The sequence below is a fragment of the Ailuropoda melanoleuca genome, chromosome 4 (genome assembly GCF_002007445.2).
Source record: "Ailuropoda melanoleuca isolate Jingjing chromosome 4, ASM200744v2, whole genome shotgun sequence".
In the NCBI taxonomy this organism is placed as follows: Eukaryota; Metazoa; Chordata; class Mammalia; order Carnivora; family Ursidae; genus Ailuropoda; species Ailuropoda melanoleuca.
This window is the reverse complement of record NC_048221.1, coordinates 119,076,382-119,098,870: the sequence shown is the minus strand read 5'-3', so window position 1 is coordinate 119,098,870 and position 22,489 is coordinate 119,076,382. Positions and strand designations below refer to the sequence as shown.

The 22,489-nt window shown below is 38.7% G+C and overlaps 1 protein-coding gene across 1 annotated transcript in view; it reads left to right on the top strand.

Moving 5' to 3' along the window:
- Window positions 1-663: 663 nt before the first annotated feature.
- Window positions 664-22,489, top strand: part of YIPF4 (Yip1 domain family member 4) — a 30,842-nt gene continuing 9,016 nt past the window's right edge. Inside the window, exons 1-3 of the mRNA XM_002929109.4 lie at window positions 664-972; window positions 18,473-18,626; window positions 19,865-20,036. Of these exons, the coding sequence (XP_002929155.1) occupies window positions 894-972; window positions 18,473-18,626; window positions 19,865-20,036 (405 nt within the window). The 5' untranslated portion in view covers window positions 664-893. The remainder of the gene's footprint in view (window positions 973-18,472; window positions 18,627-19,864; window positions 20,037-22,489) is intronic.

The following is a 22,489-nucleotide window of genomic DNA, read 5'->3' as shown; positions in this document are numbered from 1 at the left end:
ACTAGAAGACAGAAGATTTGAGTACCATCCTAATTCTGTTCTTTCCTTACCTTTTAGTGAAAAGAGCACTAGACTAGAAGACAGAAGATTTGAGTACCGTCCTAATTCTGTTCCTTCCTTACCTTTTCTGGCCTGAGTTGTCTCCCTCATAATATGGCTAGACAGAAGATTTGCGTACCATCCTAATTCTGTTCCTTCCTCACCTTTTCTGGCCTCAGTTGTCTCCCTCATAATGTGGCTAGACTACAGCCCCAGTTTCTGGGTGGCAATTTACAACTTATCTGCTTTTTTATCCAGCACTCTTCCTTTCACACGTGACTCTCGGAGCCGCTATATAATTTACTTAAAATCTCCTTACAATTAATCAAGGACTAAAAGCAAAGCAATCTTGGTATGTTAGACCGGAGTGACCTCTAGGAGTGTTCCTAGTTCAAAAATTCTGTAAGCCCATCCAGTTAACAAAAACGTTGGAAAACAAGTAAAGAAAAACCACAAGCGAAGAGACGTAAAGTAAACAAGACCAGCCCAGAAGGCAAGGGAAGCTTGGAGGTTCCACGAATTGGAAGTGAACTTCCCGTCCTTGGGTCAACTTCCGGAATCAACAACAGGGAGACCCAGTCAGAACCTTTCTCCCGGGAGCCAATGGCAGAGCACATTACAAAGAGCCAATCCAAGGGCCGCTGTCACTGTTATGGTCCTGTCAGGGCGCCGGCGTCGTGGTGCTTGGGCGGCCTCCACCTAAAGGACTACGGTGGGGCAGTCTCGGGGTAGCTTGTCTCCGGCCTCCCTCCCAGCCTGCTCCTTCCGGCTCACGGGCCTCACCGTAGGGCGTGCGTGCGGGCCGGTGCCGCGGCCGCCTTGGGGCCTGGGCCGAGCCGCAGAGGGGCCGCGAGATGCAGCCGCCGGGCCCGCCCCCGGCGTATTCCCCCACGAACGGGGACTTCACCTTTGTCTCTTCGGCAGACGCGGAAGGTGAGGCTGAGCCCCAGGAAGGCCCGTCCCCCCGGTGGACTCGGGGTCCGACGCGGGGGGCTCTTTCTCGTTCTGAGGCGGTTGCGGCTGGGTGGGGACGGGCAGGAAGCTGACTGGGGACCGGAGCCCTCTGCGCCTGCCCGGTCTTCCGAGAGGGCCTTAGTGGCCGACGGAGGGCTGTGGGGGAGGTGTCCCGAATGACTCGTTGGGCTTCTGGCTCGCCCCGCACCTCAGCTGGGCCCACGCAACAGTAAGATTTTATGTCCACAGTGATTTGATGTTACTCAAAAAAGGGGTGGTTAGATTGGCCAGGTGTCAGAGAATGAAAACAAGGTAGGGGAGCTGTGTTCCTCCATTATTTATGGATAGATAACTTTATGCTGGAATTAGACTCGATACTGCGAATACAAACTTCCCTCCGGGAGTTCGTGGGTTTTTTTGTTTTTCTTTTCTTCTTCTTCTTCTTCTTTTTTTTTTTTTAATGGACAGTGGTATCTTGCCGACGTCCCGGTTTTCCTCCTGTTTCATAGTGTTTGACCTCAATATTCAGAGAAGTGGGCCCAAGCATGTTTGAAACTTCTTGTGATACAATTGGGTTGTTCCCAAAGGCTTCTACTTATTTTCTTGTCCTTGTCCTGTCGTGAGGAAGCAATTGTGCCGGAGAGATTTTTCCTTTTTTACATCACAGGAAAGTTTGTTTTCCTCCTTTTCTCTGTTCCTTACCAGACTCTTTGTAACCCGAATCTTTCTCTGCTAGTCAGTTTCAAATTTTACTTTTATTAGGCTATGTACACCGGACTTACTGCCCAATAATAAAAAAATAAATTATGCATAAAGCTGTAGAAATTTCCATCTAGAGAAGAAGAACGTAGCGTTTGCTCAGAAATCTGGTTTCAGGATGCATCAGTTAGTACAGCTTGTTTTTCTTTTCTTAATGTTTTGTTTTCCTTGTTTTGATTTCTGAGTGGCATTGTTTAAAAAAACCAGTATTGCACTGTTTTTAACTACCTAAAATTTAAATTAAAGAAAAAGAAAAAAACGAAAAGTATTGTAGTTTTGGTTATAATTTAAAATGGAAAAGTTTTTATTTATCATAGAGAACATAGCTGATACTTTTATTTTACTTTTTTCCTAAAATTTTTACAAAGATTTTATTTATTTGAGAGAGAAAGCGTGAGCAGGGGAAGAGGGAGAAGCAGACTTCCCCCTGAGCAGGGACCCCAATGTGGGACTGGATCTCAGAACCCCAGAATCATGACCTGGGTGGTAGACAGGTGCTTAACCCACTGAGCCACCCAGGCTCCTCTGATATGCTTATTTTAAACTTAATATGAATATTTGGTGAAATATAGCAACCCAAAGTATTTCAGTTTGTTTAAATTTGATAGCCTAGTGCTTCTGGAGGAATATCAACTTTAATTTACCAGACTTTTTAAAAAATTGTCTTATCATGGGGCGCCTGGGTGGCACAGCGGTTAAGCGTCTGCCTTCGGCTCAGGGCGTGATCCTGGCGTTATGGGATCGCCCCACATCAGGCTCCTCCGCTATGAGCCTGCTTCTTCCTCTCCCACTCCCCCTGTGTTCCCTCTCTCGCTGGCTATCTCTATCTCTGTCAAATAAATAAATAAAATCTTTAAAAAAAATTGTCTTATCATTGTTCAAAGTCATGTAACTGTGTGTATAAATTTCTTATCCACCGCCTCACCCCCTGAAATAACTTTTCTTAAATACACCTAAAAAAAAACTAACAATGATACAACAAGCTAACCCATCGACTCTATATACTAAACCAAGAAACCTGGACTAAGTAAACCTAACCTAATGGATATAAGGTTTATTTGAACTTCTCCATGTAGCTTCTAAAGATACAGACTCCCTGTATATCCGAAGATGTATACACAAAGATAGATATATGTATAATAATACCCTTAAGTGTATGACATTGTACATTTTAAATTTACAGAGTATTTTAAGCAAATGGCTTGTTTGGTCTTTATAAGAATGCTGAGCATCATTTTTCTTGTATTTTATAATGCACATGAGGCTTAGAGAAGTTCAGTAACCTCCACGTGAAGGATCTGAATTAAGAACTAATCAGAATCCTTTCCATGAAATTGTGATGATTCTTACATTTTTGTAAATTGACTAGTGTATCTGAAGTATAGTGTTAAGAGTCCTGGGTTTGCATCCTGGCTTTGCCAGTTACTGTCTCTGTGATATTGCCCAAGTTACTTAGCCTCTCAGCTTCAGTTTTCTCATATACAAAATGGGAATTAATACACAAGTGCTTAAATATTTTGCAAACTCAGAGTACTTAGTACTATATCCGGTAGAGTTAAGAGCTTGGTACATGTTAGCAATGATGCTGCTCAGTTTTCACTATTAACTGGCTCTGCACTTATTTTTTATTGTTCTCTAACATGAAAATTTGACTCTGCAACTCTCTTTTCTCTGGTTCCTAAGCATGTCATGTAAATTCTTTCTTCTCCCTTTTGCTGCTTTTACCCTAACCATGAGTGTTTTCAGTGTATATTTTCCTTCTAGATTCTGTCCAGGTCTCTCTTAATGATACCAGTCTGTACTGTTTGTACATACTTATCCTTTGTTCTAAAATGTGCCTTGGTGTCTTGTCTCCACACCTGTGCATATCCTGGTCCTCATGCTTAGAATGCCTTTCTTCTCCTTACCTGGAGTTGAGACTTAAGACTGGACTGGAATGCTCCTTCCTTGGTGAAACCTTGCTTAACTGTCCCTTAGAGAATTCCCTAATCTTTTCTATAACTCCAGCACTTGTACCACAGTACCCAGAATATAAACATCACAAAATAATTGTTGAAAGAATGAATATTTCTGTTTTTATCTCATATGACATTGATATTTGAGACTATAAAACAGCACATTTTGGATGGTATCACTAAAAAATTTCTGGATGCAGAGCCAGCAGACTTCAGTTAAAGTCCTAAGTCTTAGAGTAGTTATGTGATATCAGGCAGGTTACATAACTTCTGTAGCTTCTATTTTGTCGCCTATAAATGAAAAGCAGGGGCACCTGGCTGGGTTAGTTCATAGAGCATGCAACTCTTGATCTTGGGGTTGTGAGTTTGAGTTCCATGTTGGGTGTAGAGATTATTTTTTAAAAAATGTTTTTAAATGGGGCACCTGGGTGGCTCATTTGGTTGTGTCTGACTTTTGATTTCGGCTCAGATTTTAATCGCAGGGTCCTGGGATTGTTGGGCTCTGTGCTTAGTCTGGAGTGCTTGAGATTCCTCTCCCTCTGCCCTTCCCCCTGCGTGCACATGCTGTCATGTGCTCACTTGCTCTCAAATTAATAAATCCTTTTTAAAAATGAAAAAAAAATTAAAGATTTTCTTTATTTATTTGACAAAGCACAAGCAAGAGGAGCAGCAGAGGGAGAGCAGGCTCCCCGCTGAGCAGGGAGCCCGATGTTGGGGTTGATCCCAGTACCCTGAGATCATGACCTGAGCTGAAGGTAGACGTTCAACCACCTGAGCCACCCAGGCGCCCCAAAAATGAAAAAAAAATTTTTTAAATGAAAAGCATACATAATACTGTGAGGTATTTAAGATAATATGTATAAAAGCAAGTTCCATAAGTACAAGTTAAAAGAACATGAGCTATGTGTGAATAAACCAATAAATGAATAAATAGATGAATAATGAAATCCAGGCTGAATATTCAAGTCGATAGTATAAAACTATATCCAAAAGCAGTAATGAAATGCATGTATGTAAATGGAAGAATGTAATGACATATATATGTGAAGTGTAGTATAGAAACCTTCAAGGATCCTTTGACTTTATTTTGTATCAGATAAATAAGTAATTCTTTGCCTGGTTTATGTCTGGGCACTCAGTAACACAGAATCGCCTTAATCATAATTTGTATTTTAACAAGATCCCGCTGTGGTTCACATGCATATTGAGCTTGAGAAGCACTGATTTAGAATGTTATGAACGATTAGAAGAGGAGGAAATTTTTTGTAGCTGTAAGATCAGGGACAGTTTAATGGAGATATTTTGCCAAACTTTGAAGGATAGATCATGTTTTATATATAGGATGGGCTGAGTACCCCATGTGCAAGACTGACACCAAGAAATGGTCTAATAAGAGAGATACATTTCATTGTACATAATAAATGGTATAAAAGGTATGGTTCAAAGGAGGAAGTGGTTAACTGCAGGAAGGATGAAGGAAGTCTTCAGGGACAGATGAGGTGTATTGTGAAGGAAAAGTAGGAGTTTTTCCAGTTGAAAAGGGGGAAGAATATTCACTTAAGAACTGTGCAAGTACAATACTTGGTGGAGCTGTCCCTTGGTCTTATACTTTTTAATCTTCACAGACCTAAAACAATGCTCATTTAGACCATGAGCTCCTCACCGTTAGAAGCTGTGCTTTGCTTATACGCACTGCCTAGCACGGAGCCTAGCACATAGCAGGAACTTGGTGATGAATGAATGACTCCATGATACTTTTTGATTAAGATAAAGGTGTTGTGATTCTAGAAGTGAAGATAATACTAATTCAAGAGAAATTCAGCAAGTAGTTGGAAAGGTAACAGAAACAACGAAGCAAGAAAGATGATCTAAGCCACCTGATAGCCATTTTCCTGTTTTCATATTTTTCTACCTCTAAATATCTTTGTATCTATATTGAAACATTCATCTTTCCTGCAGATCCTAAAGGAAGGGTTTCTTTCCTGGGATGAGCCTCTACTACTGCTTTTATGCTCATATTTTCCTGCCTTTTGTGGAACCTTTCTTTCTCTTCATTGTTTTTCTCTCTAGCATTTTCTATTTCTCCTGTTTTTTCCATCTCTAACATTACTCACAGGTCCACTCCTAATTGACAGAATTGTAAATTAAAGCTACTTCCCTTTTTCCTTATTTTCATAGCCAGACTGTCTGTTTTTTCCTGTTACATCAGCATCCATCAATCCCTACCACTCTGTTGGCACTTTACTTGCTTCCTTTCATCTGCAGAAGTATCTTCAGCAGTGTTTCCCAGCGGGGAAAGGTTCTATGACAACATAAATTTGACATAAGACAAGTAATGTGTTAAGCTAAATTCACCCAGTTTCCTTAATGCAGAATTCCCAGAGCCTTTGTGTGTGTGTGTGTATTCTTTTTTTTCAATAATATTTTTTATTATATTATGTTAGTCACCATATAGTACATCCCTAGTTTTTGATGTAAAGTTCCATGATTCATTACTTGTGTATAACACCCAGTGCACCATGCAATTTGTGCCCTCCTTAATACCCATCACCAGCCTGTCCCATTCCCCCACTCCCCTCCCCTCTGAAGCCCTCAGTTTGTTTCCCAGAGTCCATAGTCTCTCATGGTTCATTCCCCCTTCTGTTTACCGCCCCCCTTTCTTCCCTTTCTTCTCCTACCGATCTTCCTACTTCTTATGTTCCATAAATGAGTGAAACCATATGATAATTGTCTTTCCCTGCTTATTTCGTTTAGCATTATCTCCTCTAGTCCCGTCCATGTTGCTGCAAATGTTGGGTAATCGTTCTTTCTGATGGCTGAATAATATTCCATTGTATATATGAACCACATCTTCTTAATCCAGTCATCTGTTGAAGGGCATCTCGGCTCCTTCCATGATTTAGCTATTGTGGACAATGCTGCTATGAACATTGGGGTGCATATGGCCCTTCTCTTCACTACGTCTGTATCTTTGGGGTAAACACCCAGTAGTGCAATTGCTGGATCCTAGGGGAGCTCAATTTTTAACTTTTAAAGGGGCCTCCACACTGTTTTCCAAAGTGGCTGTACCAGCTTGCATTCCCACCAACGATGTAGGAGGGATCCCCTTTCTCCACATCGTCTCCAACATTTGTTGTTTCCTCCTTGTCAATTTTTGCCATTCTAACTGGCGTAAGGTGGTATTTCAGTGTGGTTTTAATTTGAATTTCCCTGATGGCTAATGATTTTGAACATTTTTTCATGTGTCTGTTAGCCATTTGTATGTCTTCATTAGAAAAGTGTCTGTTCATATCTTCTGCCCATTTTATGATTTATTTGTTTCTCGTGTATTGAGTTTGAGAAGTTCTTTGTAGATCTTGGATACGAGTCTTTTATCTGTAGTATCATTTGCAAATATCTTCTCCCATTCTGTGGGCTGCCTCTTAGTTTTTTGGGCTGTTTCCTTGGCTGTGCAGAAGCTTTTTATCTTGATGAAGTCCCACAAGTTCATATTTTCTTTTGTTTCTCTTGCCTTCGGAGATGTGTCATGAAAAAAGTTGATGTGGCCACTGTCAGAGAGGTTGCTGATTTTGATGGATTCCTGTCTCACATTGAGGTCTTTCATCCATTTGGAGTTTATCTTTGTGTATGATGTGAGACAGTGGTCAAGTTTCTTTCTTTTGCAAGTAGCTTTCCAGTTTTCCCAGCATCATTTATTGAAGAGACTGTCTTTGTTCCACTGGATGTTTTTTCCTGTTTTGTCAAAGATTAGTTGCCCAAAGAGCCGAGGGTCCATTTCTGGGTTCTCTATTCTGTTCCATTGGTCTATCTGTCTGTTTTTGTGCCAGTACCATGCTGTCTTTGTGATCACAGCTTTGTAGTACAACTTGAAATCCGGCATTGTGATGCCCCCAGCTTTGTCTTTCCTTTTCAATACTTCCTTGGCGATTCGGAGCCTTTTCTGGTTCCACACAAATTTAAGGGCTGTTTGTTTCAGTTCTTCGAAAATTGTCATTGGTATTTTGATCGGGATGGCATTGAATGTGTAGATTGCTCTGGGTAGCATAGACTTTTTAACTATGTTTATTCTTCTGATCCATGATCATGGAATATTTTTCCATCTTTTTGTGTCTTCTTCAATGTCTTTCAAGAGTGATTTGTGGTTTCTAGAATATAGATCCTTTATGTCTCTGGTTAAGTTAATTCCGAGATAACGTATGATTTTTGGTGCTATTGTAAATGGAATGGATTCCCTAATTTCTCTTTCTTCAGTCTCATTGTTCGTGTATGGAAATGCAACTGATTTCTGAGCATTGATTTTGTATCCTGCCACATTACTGAATTCCTCTATAACTTGTAGTAGTTTGATTTTTAATTTCCTGGTTTACCCAATCATTCTTGAGCAGGATGGTTCTAAGTTTCCAAGTGTTTTGAGTTTCTTCCAAATTTTTCCTTGTGATTAAGTTCCAATTGCAAAGCACTGTGGACTTAGAAAATGCAGGGAATAATTTCAGTCCTTTGGTATCGGTTGAGACCTGTTTTGTGATCCAGTATATGGTCTGTTCTGGAGAAAGTTCCATGTGCATTCGAAAAGAATGTGTATTCTGTTGTTCTGGCGTGTAGTGTTCTGTATATATCTATGAGGTCCATCTGGTCTAGTATGTCATTCAAAGCTCTTGTTTCTTTGTTGATTTCTGCTTACGTGATCTGTCTCTTGCTGAGTGTGGAATGTTGAGGTCCCCTACTATTAACGTATTTATATGTCTCTTTATTCTGGCTAGGAGTTGGCTTGTGTATCTAACTGCTCCCCTGTTGGGGGCATAGGTATTTATAATTGTCATATCCACTTGTTGTATACATCCTTTAAGAATAATAGTGTCCTTCTGTATCTCTGGCTACAGTCCTTAGTTTAAAATCTAATCTGTCTGATATGAGAATTGCTACCCCAGCTTTCTTTTGTGGTCCATTGGCATGAAAAACAGATTTCCATCCCTTCATTTTCAGTCTGGATGTATCTTTAGGTTCAAGATGAGTCTCTTGTGGACAGCAAATGGATGGTCGTTTTTTTTATCCAATCTGCAGCCCTGTGGCATTTTATGGGAGCATTTAGGGCATTCACATTGAGAGTGATTATTTAGAGATATGATTTTAATGATGTCATGTTGCCTGTGAAGTCTTTGTTTCTATAGATTGTAAATTTCTGTTCTGTATCACTCTTGGGGACTTTACTTTTCTAGAAACCCCCCTTAATGTCTCCTGTAGGGCTGGTTTCGTGGTCACGAAATTAGTGTCTGGCGATCCTGGAAGGTCCTTATCTCTCCATCAATTCTGAATGACAGCCTTGTTGGATAAAGGATCCTTGGCTGCATGTTTTTCTTGGATAGAGCTTTAAAAATACCCTGTCAACCCTTTCTCTCATTCCAGGTCTGTGTAGACAGGTCTGACGTAATTCTGATATTTTTGCCTCTGTACGTGAGAAATTTCTTCGCCCTGGCCGCCTTTCAATACTGTATCCTTGGATCTAATATTTGCGAATTGCACTATGACGTGACGTGGCGTAGGTTTGTCGTGGTTGAACTTGGGGGGATCCTCTCTGCCTCTTGGACACGAATGCTTGTTTCCTTTGCTAGAAGCTACAGCTACAATTTGTTCAAATATTTCTTCTAGACCTCTCTCTTTTTCCACCCCCTTGGGGATGCCGATGATTCTGACAGTGGAACATTTCATTGAGTCAGTAATCCCCTGTAACCTACATTCTTGAGCGTGGATTTTTTTGAGCCAAGTTTCTGTTTTAACTTTCTCTTCTACCATCCCATCCTCCAATTCAGTAATTCGTTCTTCTGCCTCATTCATCCTGGCCATCAGAGCATCTAGTTTTGACTGCATTTGATTCATAGCATTTTTAATTTCTGCCAGATTCGCTCTCATTTCCACCCTTAGTTATATCCATATCCATCAGTTCTGTGGCAGAGGCCACAAACTCATTATCTTTTTTTTGCTGGGGGGGGATTTCTCCTTCTCGTCATTCTGATGAGGAGAGGTTGCGGGGTTGCCCAGAGCCCAAATTATTAACCAGGACCCAGGCAGTGTGCACTTGTTTTATAGGGATTTCTCCTTCTCGTCATTCTGATGAGGAGAGGTTGCGGGGTTGCCCAGAGCCCAAATTATTAACCAGGACCCAGGCAGTGTGCACTTGTTTTATAGGGATCTTAGGGATGAGGGCTTCTTGCTTTTTCAGCCTGCCGTCTGGGGGAGGGGCCTGCCGCGCCAATACTCAGGCAACCCTGTTTGGGTAGAGTTGCCCTGTCCCCTGCGAGGGGGGATGGGGATTGGCACAATGTGAGCTGGTATTTCCAGGCTTTTGTTCTCTGGTGGCTTTCCCTGGTGGTTTTCTGTGGCTCTTCTGAGAGTCAGATCAGCAGTGGCCGAATGCTAGTCTCTGTCTCAGAACAGAGATTGGCGTCTTTAACTCTGTTTCTGTTGGCGCTGCTAAAAACCCTGCAGCATCCCGGGTTGTGTGCCCCACAGCTGGTGTCCCAGGCCTCACTTCCTGGGCCAGCTGGTCTCTGTCCTTTGTTTTTCTCACACCACCAGCCGGCCCTGGTTCTTGCGAGCGCTCCCGAGCTCTCTGTTTCAGTGTGTTTCGGTTGCACTCCGGAGCGCCGGTTTTCAGTCTGGTCGCATGTGCACTCCCGAGCTCCCGGTTTCAGTCTAGTTCCAGTGAGCACACCAGGGCTCCAGATTTCAGTCTGGTCGTGCATGTTCCCAGGCTCACGGTCTCAGTCTGCTCTCTGCGGGTGCTGGTCCGTGAGTCCGCCCACTCCCCAGTGCAGGTGGCTACCGGTTCCCGCCGCCCGAGTGCGGAGGCTCCCTCCTCCTTCCGTTTATCTTCCAATATCTGTGCGCAGATTCACAGCTCCCTGCTTCGTACCTCAATACTCAGCGCTGGAGATGTTCGTTTGTAGAAATCCAGATGTATCTTCCTGCATCTCAGGCTGATTCTGTGGGTTTTCAGAATGGTCTGGTAGATATCCAGCTCGACTCAGGGGACCAGCTAAGAAAGGGGACCCATACTCCTCCGCCATCTTAACTCCTCCTCGAATTCCCAGAGCCTTTAATATTCAGTATTAGTTCTGAAACACCAAGTGCGGTTGTAGTATGCAGGATTTTCCAAGCTTAGTGAACATCAGAAGCCTTCTGTGAAGATACGTCATAGGATCCAGATTCCACAGAATGTGTATAAAGAAACACCTAAAAGACAAATTCATTTGTTTCTTGCTTGATATTTATGCTCTTAACGATTTGTCCCCACACTATCTTCTGCAGCTTTTGGAGGTGAACTATGCCTGTCAGAAGCCTTCAGCTTCTATGCCTTTGTCCTTGCCATTTCTTTTCCTTGGAGTGATTTCTCTTATCATTCCTTCACTGTTCATCCGGTTATCTCACATAGCCAAATTCAGGTTCTATTTCCACATAGCCTTCCTGCCCACTTCTCTGGTAGCTTAGGCTTATTTACTCCCTTGGCACCTATGATCACTTGGCAATTTGCATTATCGTTTACCTACAGAAGAGTGTATTTTACCGTGTTAATAGGGTTTTGTGTTACGTGTTACCTCAATTAGATTTTTAAATTAAGATATAATTTACATACCCTAAACATCACCCCTTGAAAGCATACAATTCAGTGGTTTTTAGTTCACAGTGTTGTACAACCACCACCACTGTCTAACCCTAGAACATTTCATCGCTCCAAAAAAAGCAACCCTATACCGATTTTTAGTCGTTCTTCACTGCCTCCCAGCCACTGGCAACCACTAATTTACTTTCTGTCTCTATAGGTTTGCTTGTTCTGGACATTTCATGTAAGTGGGGTAATATGTGACTTTTTGTGTTAGGTGTCTTTTACTCAGCATCATGTTTTCAAGTTTCATCCATTGCAGCCTAGATTAGTAACTATTCCTTTTTCTGGTTGAACAATGTTCCATTGTTTGGATATACAGTACTAACAATTAGATTTTAAACTCCTCAGAGTGTCTCACTTCTTTATATCTCTCTCAGGGCATCAAAGAAATAAGCTAAGTAATTCATAAATACTAACTGTTAGATTATTGAGCCAATATTGAAAACAAGGAAGGTACTAATGTGAACATGGCTTAATATTTGTAGTAATAGTTCCTCTTGCCAAGGGCCAGAAACTTGTCTCTAGTCCCTCTCTCACTTTCTCATATTTAGTTGGTCATCAAATCATTTCATACTACCTCCAGAATAACTGTATGATGAATCTATTCCTCTTCTCTACTGACACTGCCTTAAGTCTTTACCGTTTCTCATGTATACTGTAACCATCTGACCATACTCCGTGTTCAGATCTCTCCCCTCTTAAATCAGTCTTCCATCGTGCAGCTAAGATTATGTTTCCAAAATACAAATGTAATTTTGTATATTTGATTTATTAAAAGCCTTTAATGTCACTTATTGATTTAAGCTATATGGATCTATTTGCCCTTCCATTCATTCTTTAATTCAACCAGTACACATTTGTTGGTTGCCTCCTATGGGCCAGGCACTGTTATAAGTAGTGAGGAGATGTGTTCAAAATAAAACTACAACAAAAACACTTATTCTTCCCTCATAGAGCTTACAGACATTAACCAAATAATCACACAAATATGTTATTGTAAACAGTGATAAATGCTCTGAAGGAAAAGTTCAGGGGGACTATGAAAGGAATCTAATCTAGTCTGGGAGATCAAGGAAAATTTCCTTAAGCAAGTACACAAGAACTGAAGAATGGATGGCCTTTGATTATCTGAAGTTGGAGAAAACAGCCTGGTATTCATATCAGGTAAAGGGATCCTGGTTCATTTAAAGAACTTGAGAGGCCTAGTGTGGCTAGAGCACAGATGGGAGGGGGATGCAGAAAATTGTTCTGGAGAAGTAGGTAGTGTGCATAGAGATTATTGGACCTGAGCTGAAAAAGCTGTGGAAGGCCACTGAAGGATTTTAAATAGGAGAGTGAAGGAATTGCGTTTTAGAAAGATTCTTCTGGCTACAAATCAGAGAATGGATTGGAGGGAGACAAGAATGATCTGGGAGAAATAATTAGTATACTATTCTAGTCATGCAGGCAGGAGGTATAGTTTGCTCTAGCTTGTGCTGGGTGTAAAAATGGAGAAAAGTGGACAAGTTCACAAATATTTAGAGGTGAAAATGACAGAATTTAGTGGTGGATTGGATGAAGCAGGGAGCATGTGAATGAAGGAAATTATCAAGGATAATCAAGCTTCCAGTCTGTAATGCTGAATGAATAATGGTACCATTCACTGAAAGAAGAAACTGGAGGAAGACCTTAGATATCAAGAATTCGGTTTTGGAATATTGAATTTTAGGTGCTCTTGACATAGCTAAAAGGAAATGTTAAGCTGATAATTGATTATATAAGTCTATAAAAGTGGACTGGGCTCAGTATATCGCTTTTTGAGCTAAGCGTTCTTTAGTCTTCTTACCCCCTGTTACAGTCTGAATGTTCAGGTCCCCTCTGAAATTCATTATTTTGAAGTCCTAGTGGCCAGTGTGATGGTGTTAGGAGCGTTTTTTGGAGCTTTGGGGAGGTACTTCGCTTGTAAGGGTGGAGCCCTCATAAATGGGAATAATGTTCTTTTAAGAAAGACTCTACAGAGCTTCCCATCTGCTATTCCTGTGTTAGGATATAAGGAAAAATCTATAAGCCAGAAGAGGGCCCTTACCTGACCCTACTGGCACCCTGATCTTAGATTTCCAGCCTCTAGAACTGTGAGAAATAAATTTCTGTTATTACAAGGCACCCTATCCATGGTCTTCTGTTATAGCAGCCTGAACGCCTGAACAGACCAAGACACTCCTATATAGAAGTGATAGTATCTACATCTCATAGTACATTATTGAGTTGTAGACATCATAATCCAATAGTTATTATCAGTGCTCTTTTGAGTAAGTGATAATTTTTTGTTAAGGTGGCCAAACATTTAGCCTACTCTTAGTGTGAATTTCCCTCTCCCCAGAAAGGATATTATTGCTAATACAAGTTAGTAGTGTAGACAAAGGAATTGTTAGTTTTTCTTTTATAAAAATTTCCTACTTGATTTTTAAAAACTTATATCCAGGTAGGGGTGCCTGTGTGGCTCAGTCGGTTAAGTGTTCGACTCTTGATCTCAGCTCAGGTCTTGATATCAGGGTCGTGAGTTCAAGCTCTGCACTGGGCTCTGTGCTGGGTATAGAGCCTACTTTAAAAAAATATATGTGTCCATGTAGATATTATCACAAATATCTTCTATACGATAGGCTAATGAAGTATGATATGTGGTGTATAATGGGTGTGAGAGTAGCTTTTCTTCCGTTTGAAAGTTGAAAATGACTTTTTAGGCAGCCTTTCTTGGAGAGAAGAAAGGCAGTTAAGCAAGGTTTACTATTTTAAAAAGTTAAGCTATTTATTTTCATAAATCTTAAATTCATAAGGCATTATATAAATCTATAAAAGTGATAAAGTTGCACGGAACTGTATACATATACACACACAAATAAGTGCATGTGAAAGTGGTAAAATCTGGTAAGGTCTGCGAACTGTATCAGTGTTAGTGTCCTGGTTTGGGTGGTTATATAACATGGTATCATTGGAGGAAGCTGGGTGAAGGGTACATGTAACCTTTCTGTACTATTTTGCAACTTCCTGTGAATCTATAATTATTTCAAAATTAAAAGTTTAGTTAAAAGATTCATAAGACAGGGGCGCCTGGGTGGCACAGTGGTTAAGCGTCTGCCTTCGGCTCAGGGCGTGATCCCGGCGTTATGGGATCGAGCCCCACATCAGTCTCCTCCGCTGTGAGCCTGCTTCTTCCTCTCCCACTTCCCCTGCTTGTGTTCCCTCTCTCGCTGGCTGTCTCTACCTCTGTCGAATAAATAAATTTTAAAAATCTTAAAAAAAAAAAAAGATTCATAGACAAAAGAAATTTCTGTTAAATAACATTTATGCCAAAATGAGATTTAATTTTTCCAAAAGTAGGCTCCAGAGATTTAATTGACTTTTTTTAAGTTCCTTACCCCCACCCCAAGTCATTTCTACACCCAACGTGGGGCTAGAACTCATGACCCTGAGATCAGGAGTCACATGCTCTCCAACTGAGCCAGCCAGGCACCCTGATTTAGTTGATCTTAATTAGTATTATATACAATATAAAAATTTACTGACAATATTGAATAGTAAAGGTACTAAAACCATAAGTCAAAGTAGTATGAATAAAAATATAACCTAAGATACAATTTTATATGAGGCTTTAAAAATTTTTCTTATGGGGTGAATAATAAAAATTATTCTTCCTGGGTGGCTCAGTCAGTGAAGTGTGTGCTTTCAGCATGGGTCATGATCCCAGGGTCTTGGGTCTGCTTCTCCTTCTCCCTCTGCCCCTCCCCCTCCGCCTGCTACTGCTCTCTCCTGCTCATGCTCTCTCTCTCTCAAATAAATAAATAAAATCTTTAAATTTTTTTTTCTTATGGAATAACATCAAACTCTAATGTAAGTCTAGCAGTTATAAGATCATTATTTACTTCCATTAGTTTCTTGATCTCTTTTCACTGCCCTATGCAAGCATTAAAATGTTTTTATCTCTAAAATGGAACAATAGAATTTATCCTTTCAGTGTGAAACGTGCTTGTTTTGTTTTGCTGCATAAGTACTCAATTCTGTTTTAGATTTAAGCACACATGGATTTCATTTTCACATGAAATGAGAATTTTTTTATCCTTGCCCTTGTTATATAAGAAAAAGCTTCTTCACATTTATAAGAAGTTAACAAATATCACCAAAATGTTAATTGTTCATTGCAGGACACTATTCTTTCTCAGAAATCTAGAACTCGTCTAGGAGCAGATCAGTAAATCTCATCCTGAGTATAGTATCCTATAGCACTGACTGAGTTCTTCCTCATCTTTCCAGGTGAAGTTTCCAGACTGAGAAGATTCACAGAAAAGATCCCTTATCTAGTAATACGCTTGAGTTTAAAGGGAGGGAAAATTACTATTAAATCTTATCCTGCAGTTTTTCCAGGTGGCTTTCAGTAAAACTTGAAACTTTACTGATACTCTTTTTCGCTCTGAGGCAAACAAGTGAAAACATTTTTAAGATTTCTTTTTGCAGTAGATTTTTTCAAAGATTATTTTCTTTTAAATCCACTTATACTGGGGCACCTGGGTGGCTCATTCAGTTAAGTGTCTGCCTTCAGCTCAGGTCATGATCTCAGGGTCCTGGGATTGAGTCCCGCATTGGGCTCTCGGCTCAGCAGCAAGTCCGCTTCTCCCTCTCCCTCTGTGATATTTCTCGCTTTCACTCTCTCAAATAAATCAATAAAATCTTTAAAAAAAAACACCCACAAATATATATTTAAAAAATAAATACTTACGTTTATTATCTTTACATTGTTTTTACTTAGCAAATGACAAGAATATTATAAATAGTATAGCAAGAAAGAATTAATTTAAAATTAATGTTTTATAGTACCTGTCTTAGAGCTGACAACCAAGGTAGCTGGTTCTTAACTCTGGTTTAACTTAAAACACCTGTCCTCCTGGAGTAGTTTGGAATGTTCTTGTTTTCTGACATTCTTGTTAACATGTTAAGCTAACTACCAGTTTTTTGGACTTTTCTGTTGCTTTTTCATACCCACACCTAATTATATCTTGGGGACACTAAGTGTTGTGTCAAACTGCTGTTACTGGCATTCCTGCATATGTCCGTGATATTTTCCTACTTTATAGTAAATGGAATGAAAAAAACTACAAAATCAAGCTAAAGGTGCCTTTTGAGTTTCTGGCATCCATGCTATGACAAACTGCTAAACATATAATTCTTTATCACAGCATTTCTTAGCACTATAATTTACATATCCTTTTTTGGTTTAGATTAAGCACAGTTAAGGGCCGTCCTTTCTAGAGGCCAGGAAACAGTCGTTAAGGTCCTTTCCTGCCTCATAATTCTAAAACCTTTAATGTTATTCCCATACTAATGACTTCCTGATCTAAATCTTCCTCTTCTTAAATCAAAAAAAGCACTCTTTGTACCTATTGGAAATGGAATTTTAGTTACATTTCACATCTTTTATTTATTTTTCAACTTATATTAAAACAGAAAGTAATTTCGGAGAATATTTTAGTCCCAAGATTCAATGATAGCATTTACAAGGACTATTTTTAAACTAAATAGGGAAGGACAGCGAATTCGAAAGTACTTATATTTTATTTCTAGCTGAGTTAACTCCCTTATAAAAACTTTTTAGAATCATACACTGTTAAACCTGGAAAGAATTTTGAATAGGAAACTGGAGACAGAAGACATTAATGATTTGCTGTTTTAGTAACTAAACTAGTTCTTTTCCTCAGAATGCAAACTTTATTACAGTTAATTGCAAGAGTTGTCAACAACCAGAACAAGATGTGATTCATAATTTAGCCATGCATTAATTGAAGTTTAAGCCAAAATTTTTTTTTAAAAGATTTTATTTATTTATTCAACAGAGAGAGAGACAGCCAGCGAGAGAGGGAACACAAGCAGGGACGGGAGAGGAAGAAGCAGGCTCATAGCAGAAGAGCCTGATGTGGGGCTCGATTCCATAACGCCGGGATCACGCCCTGAGCCGAAGGCAGACGCTTAACCGCTGTGCCACCCAGGCGCCCCTAAGCCAAAATTTTAATAGCAATTCTCAAAAACTCACCCAGATTTTTGAGTAATGTGCAAATTAAGCTCTTCTTTATATTGTATATGATTTCCAGGGAAGGAGAGTCCGTGTTAAGAGTGTTGTGGTTTGTCCTTGCCAAGATAATTTTCTAAACTATCACCCCAGTCATATGGCTTCTAGTTAACAGCAACGATGGTTGTTTTAATAGTACGCATTGTCTGTCCTACAGATGTTTTTTTTTCTCAATTCCTGTATGACCTCAGTTCCCTTACTATTCCCTTTTTTTTTTCAACCAGAAAATGTGGCATTGGTACTATTGTAATTATCTGTAACCTCTAATGCACTGTTGAGACTATGAATGAAATTTACTTTATAATGTGGATAACTGAATCTCTTTACTCCTTTTTAGAGCTGCTCTAAAAACAAAACAAAACAAAAACCCCAAAACACCTTTATTTTTGTCCAAACTAAAGATGAATGATGTAATTACATAAAAGAGCAGAGCTTAATTAGCGGGGAACTCTTACTAGTCAAATTTATCCAGAACCAAGCATTAATATACAGAGCACTTAGCATAGATACTTGGTGATTTAAATGAAAAAATGTGTAAATAAATACATGAAAATGTAGGGGAAAATCATCTGCAGTTTTTCTTTAGCAAATTCTATCTAGGGGTTTATATATAAACATGTATAATGCCTTTAGAAAGAATTTATACAGTCACTTTGTTCTGAAGCATATAGTGTACATATAATGAAGGGAATCCAAAATGATATCATGTAATATATTTTGTATATATCTTCTATATAAAGTTGTGTTATAAGTCTAGATTCTTTTATCAGTCTAGTTAATTATCTGAAATCTTTTAAATGTCTTCACTTCCTTCATCTTTCATTTTCTTGTTGTAAAATAAAAAATGTTTTTTACGTATTTATCAGCTATAAAATATGAGGATTGTATGCAATAGCAAATACTCATAGTTAGAGATCTTCAGATGATTCATTACTTGAATATTATGCTCATGTTGATTAAGATTCAGACATTTTTACCTTGGTTTATAGTTTTGTCCTCTCTTCTCCTAAGATCTCAGTGGTTCAATAGCATCCCCAGATGTCAAATTAAACCTTGGTGGAGATTTTATTAAAGAATCTACAGCTACTACATTTCTGAGACAAAGAGGATATGGCTGGCTTTTGGAAGTTGAAGATGATGATCCTGAAGATAACAAGCCACTCTTGTATGTAAAAATAGTAATATGTATTTTTTGTTTTTTTCAAACTAGTCTATGGGATGATTATATTCTTTCATGTTATTTAAAGACAAGTATGGCAGATCTTAACCTTTTTGGTTAAACTTCTAGGTGTTTTTCAGTTTTACTAGTAATTAGAAAAAATAATGAGAGAATATTTTTAGCCTGTCGAATGGTAAAAATTGAAAGAATTATGATTCTGTATATCTCTCTCACTCGCTCATACAACACACTTACACACTTACAGATATTCCAAACTGGTAAGGCTTACTTGGGCCTATAACTATCTCAAGTAAGCATTCAGTCTAAGTGAAAAAGCAGGGTGCTTGCTGTGGAAATTAAGGCAAATTAACTTCCAAAAAGATTAGCACTCCAGAATCTCTCCCATAGAGAAATTCTAGAGCTACCACTGGCAGGACTATAGGGAGTCTTTCACTGTCTTCATAGTACTTGAAATTTTTTAAGCATTATCATTTGGGGGAAAAAAGTAAAGAATTTAACAACTTGGGAAAGAACCTATAACTCTATAAAATCAAGGCATTATCAGGTTAGTTTCTGTGGTAATTATAGGTAGATTAAGTGCTAAAGTGTTCTGTTTCTTAATATAACTTATTTCATCAAATTTAAAATAGTAAAGTATAAGATGCAGTTATTTTATGTTTATCAATAAGGAGGAAACAATATGTAAGGCAGTGTAAAGCTAAGACATCAAAGGGCTGTCTCCTTAGTGTAAGGATAAATGAGAAATAACCCACCATACAAAAAAAGACAGCAAGGACATTTTCTTGTCTCAGTTTGGCAGTGGGTGGGGTGTTGGAAGAAAAATTTCCCAAGAATGGAAACCCCACACCAGTTCTCATATAGGATTGCAGTCTGAATTATCAGTATGGTCAAGAAGGAGGGCTCAAGCAGAAGATTTTATTTAAAGTTGTCCCAAAGTGCCTCCAGAAGACTGGAAAATGGAAAAGCAGATCTTGGAAGCAGTTGGCTTTACTCCAGGCTGACAAGATAAGACACCACACAATTGTGACAAGCATCCTGATTTTAGAGAGGTTAAAAGTTGAAAATGTACACCATGAAATCAGTGAAATACTGTACTTCAAATGCAATGCTTTGTTGACCAATGGAGATAACACTGTCATATTTAAACTTTTCTTAAATTTTATTGTGGCTGTCTCAGTACTCAGAAATATATGCTTTTTAAGAATTTTTATTTTATATTATAGGGAGGAATTGGATATCGATCTAAAGGATATTTACTACAAAATCCGGTGTGTTTTGATGCCAATGCCATCACTTGGTTTTAATAGACAAGTGGTGAGGGACAATCCTGACTTTTGGGGTCCTCTGGCTGTTGTTCTTTTCTTTTCCATGATATCATTATATGGACAATTTAGGGTAAGTATATGTTACTTTATAGAAATTTGAAATATTTTAAGTTTTAAAATTAAAAATAGCCAAACATTAACTGTAATGCTACATTATGTTTAAGAAATGCTTTACTTTTACTCATTATTTCTAACTTGTTCATCTCTAGAACTCTTTTTAATTAAATAAGTGGGGAGTACTTAAATGCTATCCAAACTTTTACATCATCATTTACGTAGAAAGTATCAATAATTGTATTGCAACTGGGGTAAACAGATCAGCTGAGTGGAAGTGACCAGAAGCTGAGTGGAAGTGACCAGAAGGGCTGCCCTTGCCCTTTGTGATTTCCCTCAAGGGATGAACAGTTTGAAACACAATACTCATAACATGTTCTTTTATTCGTTTTTAAAGTAAATATTTTAGGGGCTCCTGGCTGGCTCGGTCAATGGAGCATGTGACTCTTGATCTCAGCATTGTGAGTTCAAGCCCCACATTGGGCCTAGAGCTTACTTTAAAAAATAATAATAAATAAAAATTTTAATAAATAATGACAAGGATTCCATCAGAATTTGGTTTTATATAATACTTTGTTCTATTCTCAGGGGCTTTATCTTTATTATCAAAACACAACATACACACATTACTCCTTAAAGTAAGCCTTAAAGTTTAAGGTTTTAGGGAAATAAAAAACAACTCTTTATCACTGAATGATTTGGAAATGAATTCATTTCTCGTTGCTTCTGTAACAAATTTCCACAAGCGTTGTGGCTTAAAACAGGGATTTTACAGTTATGGAAGTCAGAAATTCAAATGAGCTTCAAAGAGCTAAGATCAAAATGTCAGTAGGACTGGTTCCTCTGTAGGCTCCAGGGCAGATTCTGTTGATTGCCTCTTCCCACATCTAGAGGCTGTCAGGATTCCTTGGTTTCTGGCAGCATGACTACAACCTCTGTTACCATGGTCACATTACCTTCTTCTTTTCTGTTGTAGTCAAAACTCCCTCTGTCTCCTTTTTTTAAGGACAGTTGTTATTACATTTAGTGTTCATTTGGTTGATCTAAAATAGTCTCTCAATAGCAAGATCCTTAATGTAATATAACACTAGTCTTATTAATACTTACCTTAGATCAGTAGTTTTTATCAGGTATTCAGTTGGAAGTATGAGATAAATTGAGGAAGTTGAATGGGGATTCTGCTCTACTACTCACCACTAATCCTTCATCTAGACCATCTCTGATTTTACCTATTTTGTATAATCTTTCATTTGAACGAAGGGTTGTAAGGCTAAAAATAGATTACTACCTCTATAGAACGTCGCTCAGTTTGGTTTTACTTGATGTTTTCTATGACTAGATTGGGGTCATGAATTTTTGGCAAGGATACTACTTTGTGTACACCTCTGTGTACTATCAGGGAGTATGTGATATGATATATCTTTTACTGGTGCTGTTAACATTGCTGCTTGATTAGGTGATGGGGTGGTATCTGCCCAGTTTCTCCACTGTAAAGTTGCTATTTTTCCCTTTTTAATTAATAAAGAAATATCTTATAGAGATACTTTACGACTATGCAGAGACTATGCAGTGTTTCTCATCAAACTTTAGCTCAGTAATTTTAGCATCTATTGGTGGATCTTGAGTTCAGCAATTATTACTGTAGTATTTACTGAATGGTAGTTTTCTGTTTTCCTGATTCCTTCCACAGGTATTGATTGGTATCCTCTATGAAACAGCTATCCATTCTTTGCCATTGCTCAATTATTGTTTTATTGTTTTATTTATTTATGTCAGTATGGAATCATGAATATTTATTTTATTTTATGGATTATAACCCAATGCTATCATCATTTATTTTATGGCTAAGATTATTCCAGCTTTAGCCACTGGGAACTCCTTCAGGTTAGCTTCTATGTCCTTTCAACATCTTCCCGTTAGGTTTTTGAGCATTTCCTTTCCTTCTAATTCCAGAGTATTCTGGGCTCATCTTTTATCTTCCCTGCCCCAACCCGGAAATCAATTATTTATCAAAAGAATCCTAGTTCCTTTTATCAGGGAATGATATTTAGAAACCAGGATCTGGGCAATAAGTATGCTTATTTTGCTATTGGGGCTTCATTATTTCTAGACCCTCCAAGCAGACAAAACTTGGAAATAGAGGTGTATATCGTTATAATACTAAGTCTCAAGAGTTAAAATTGTCTGAAACATCTCCCATATTCTATCACTTAGATACATATGTAATTAACATAAATTTTAAAGACCTTGGGAGAAGACCTATAACTTCTTTCAGGGATGAATTTTCCTTGCGAGATGTTGTAAACCAGAGGTTTGGAAGTAAATACTTGGTTCTTTTTTTACAATAATATTTGATCATAGATCTTGAAATACTGAGATTTCCTTAGGCAATTGATCATTGCTAAATTCTCAGTTTGCATGTAAAATTGTATTAACACGGGGCGCCTGGGTAGCGCAGTTGTTAAGCGT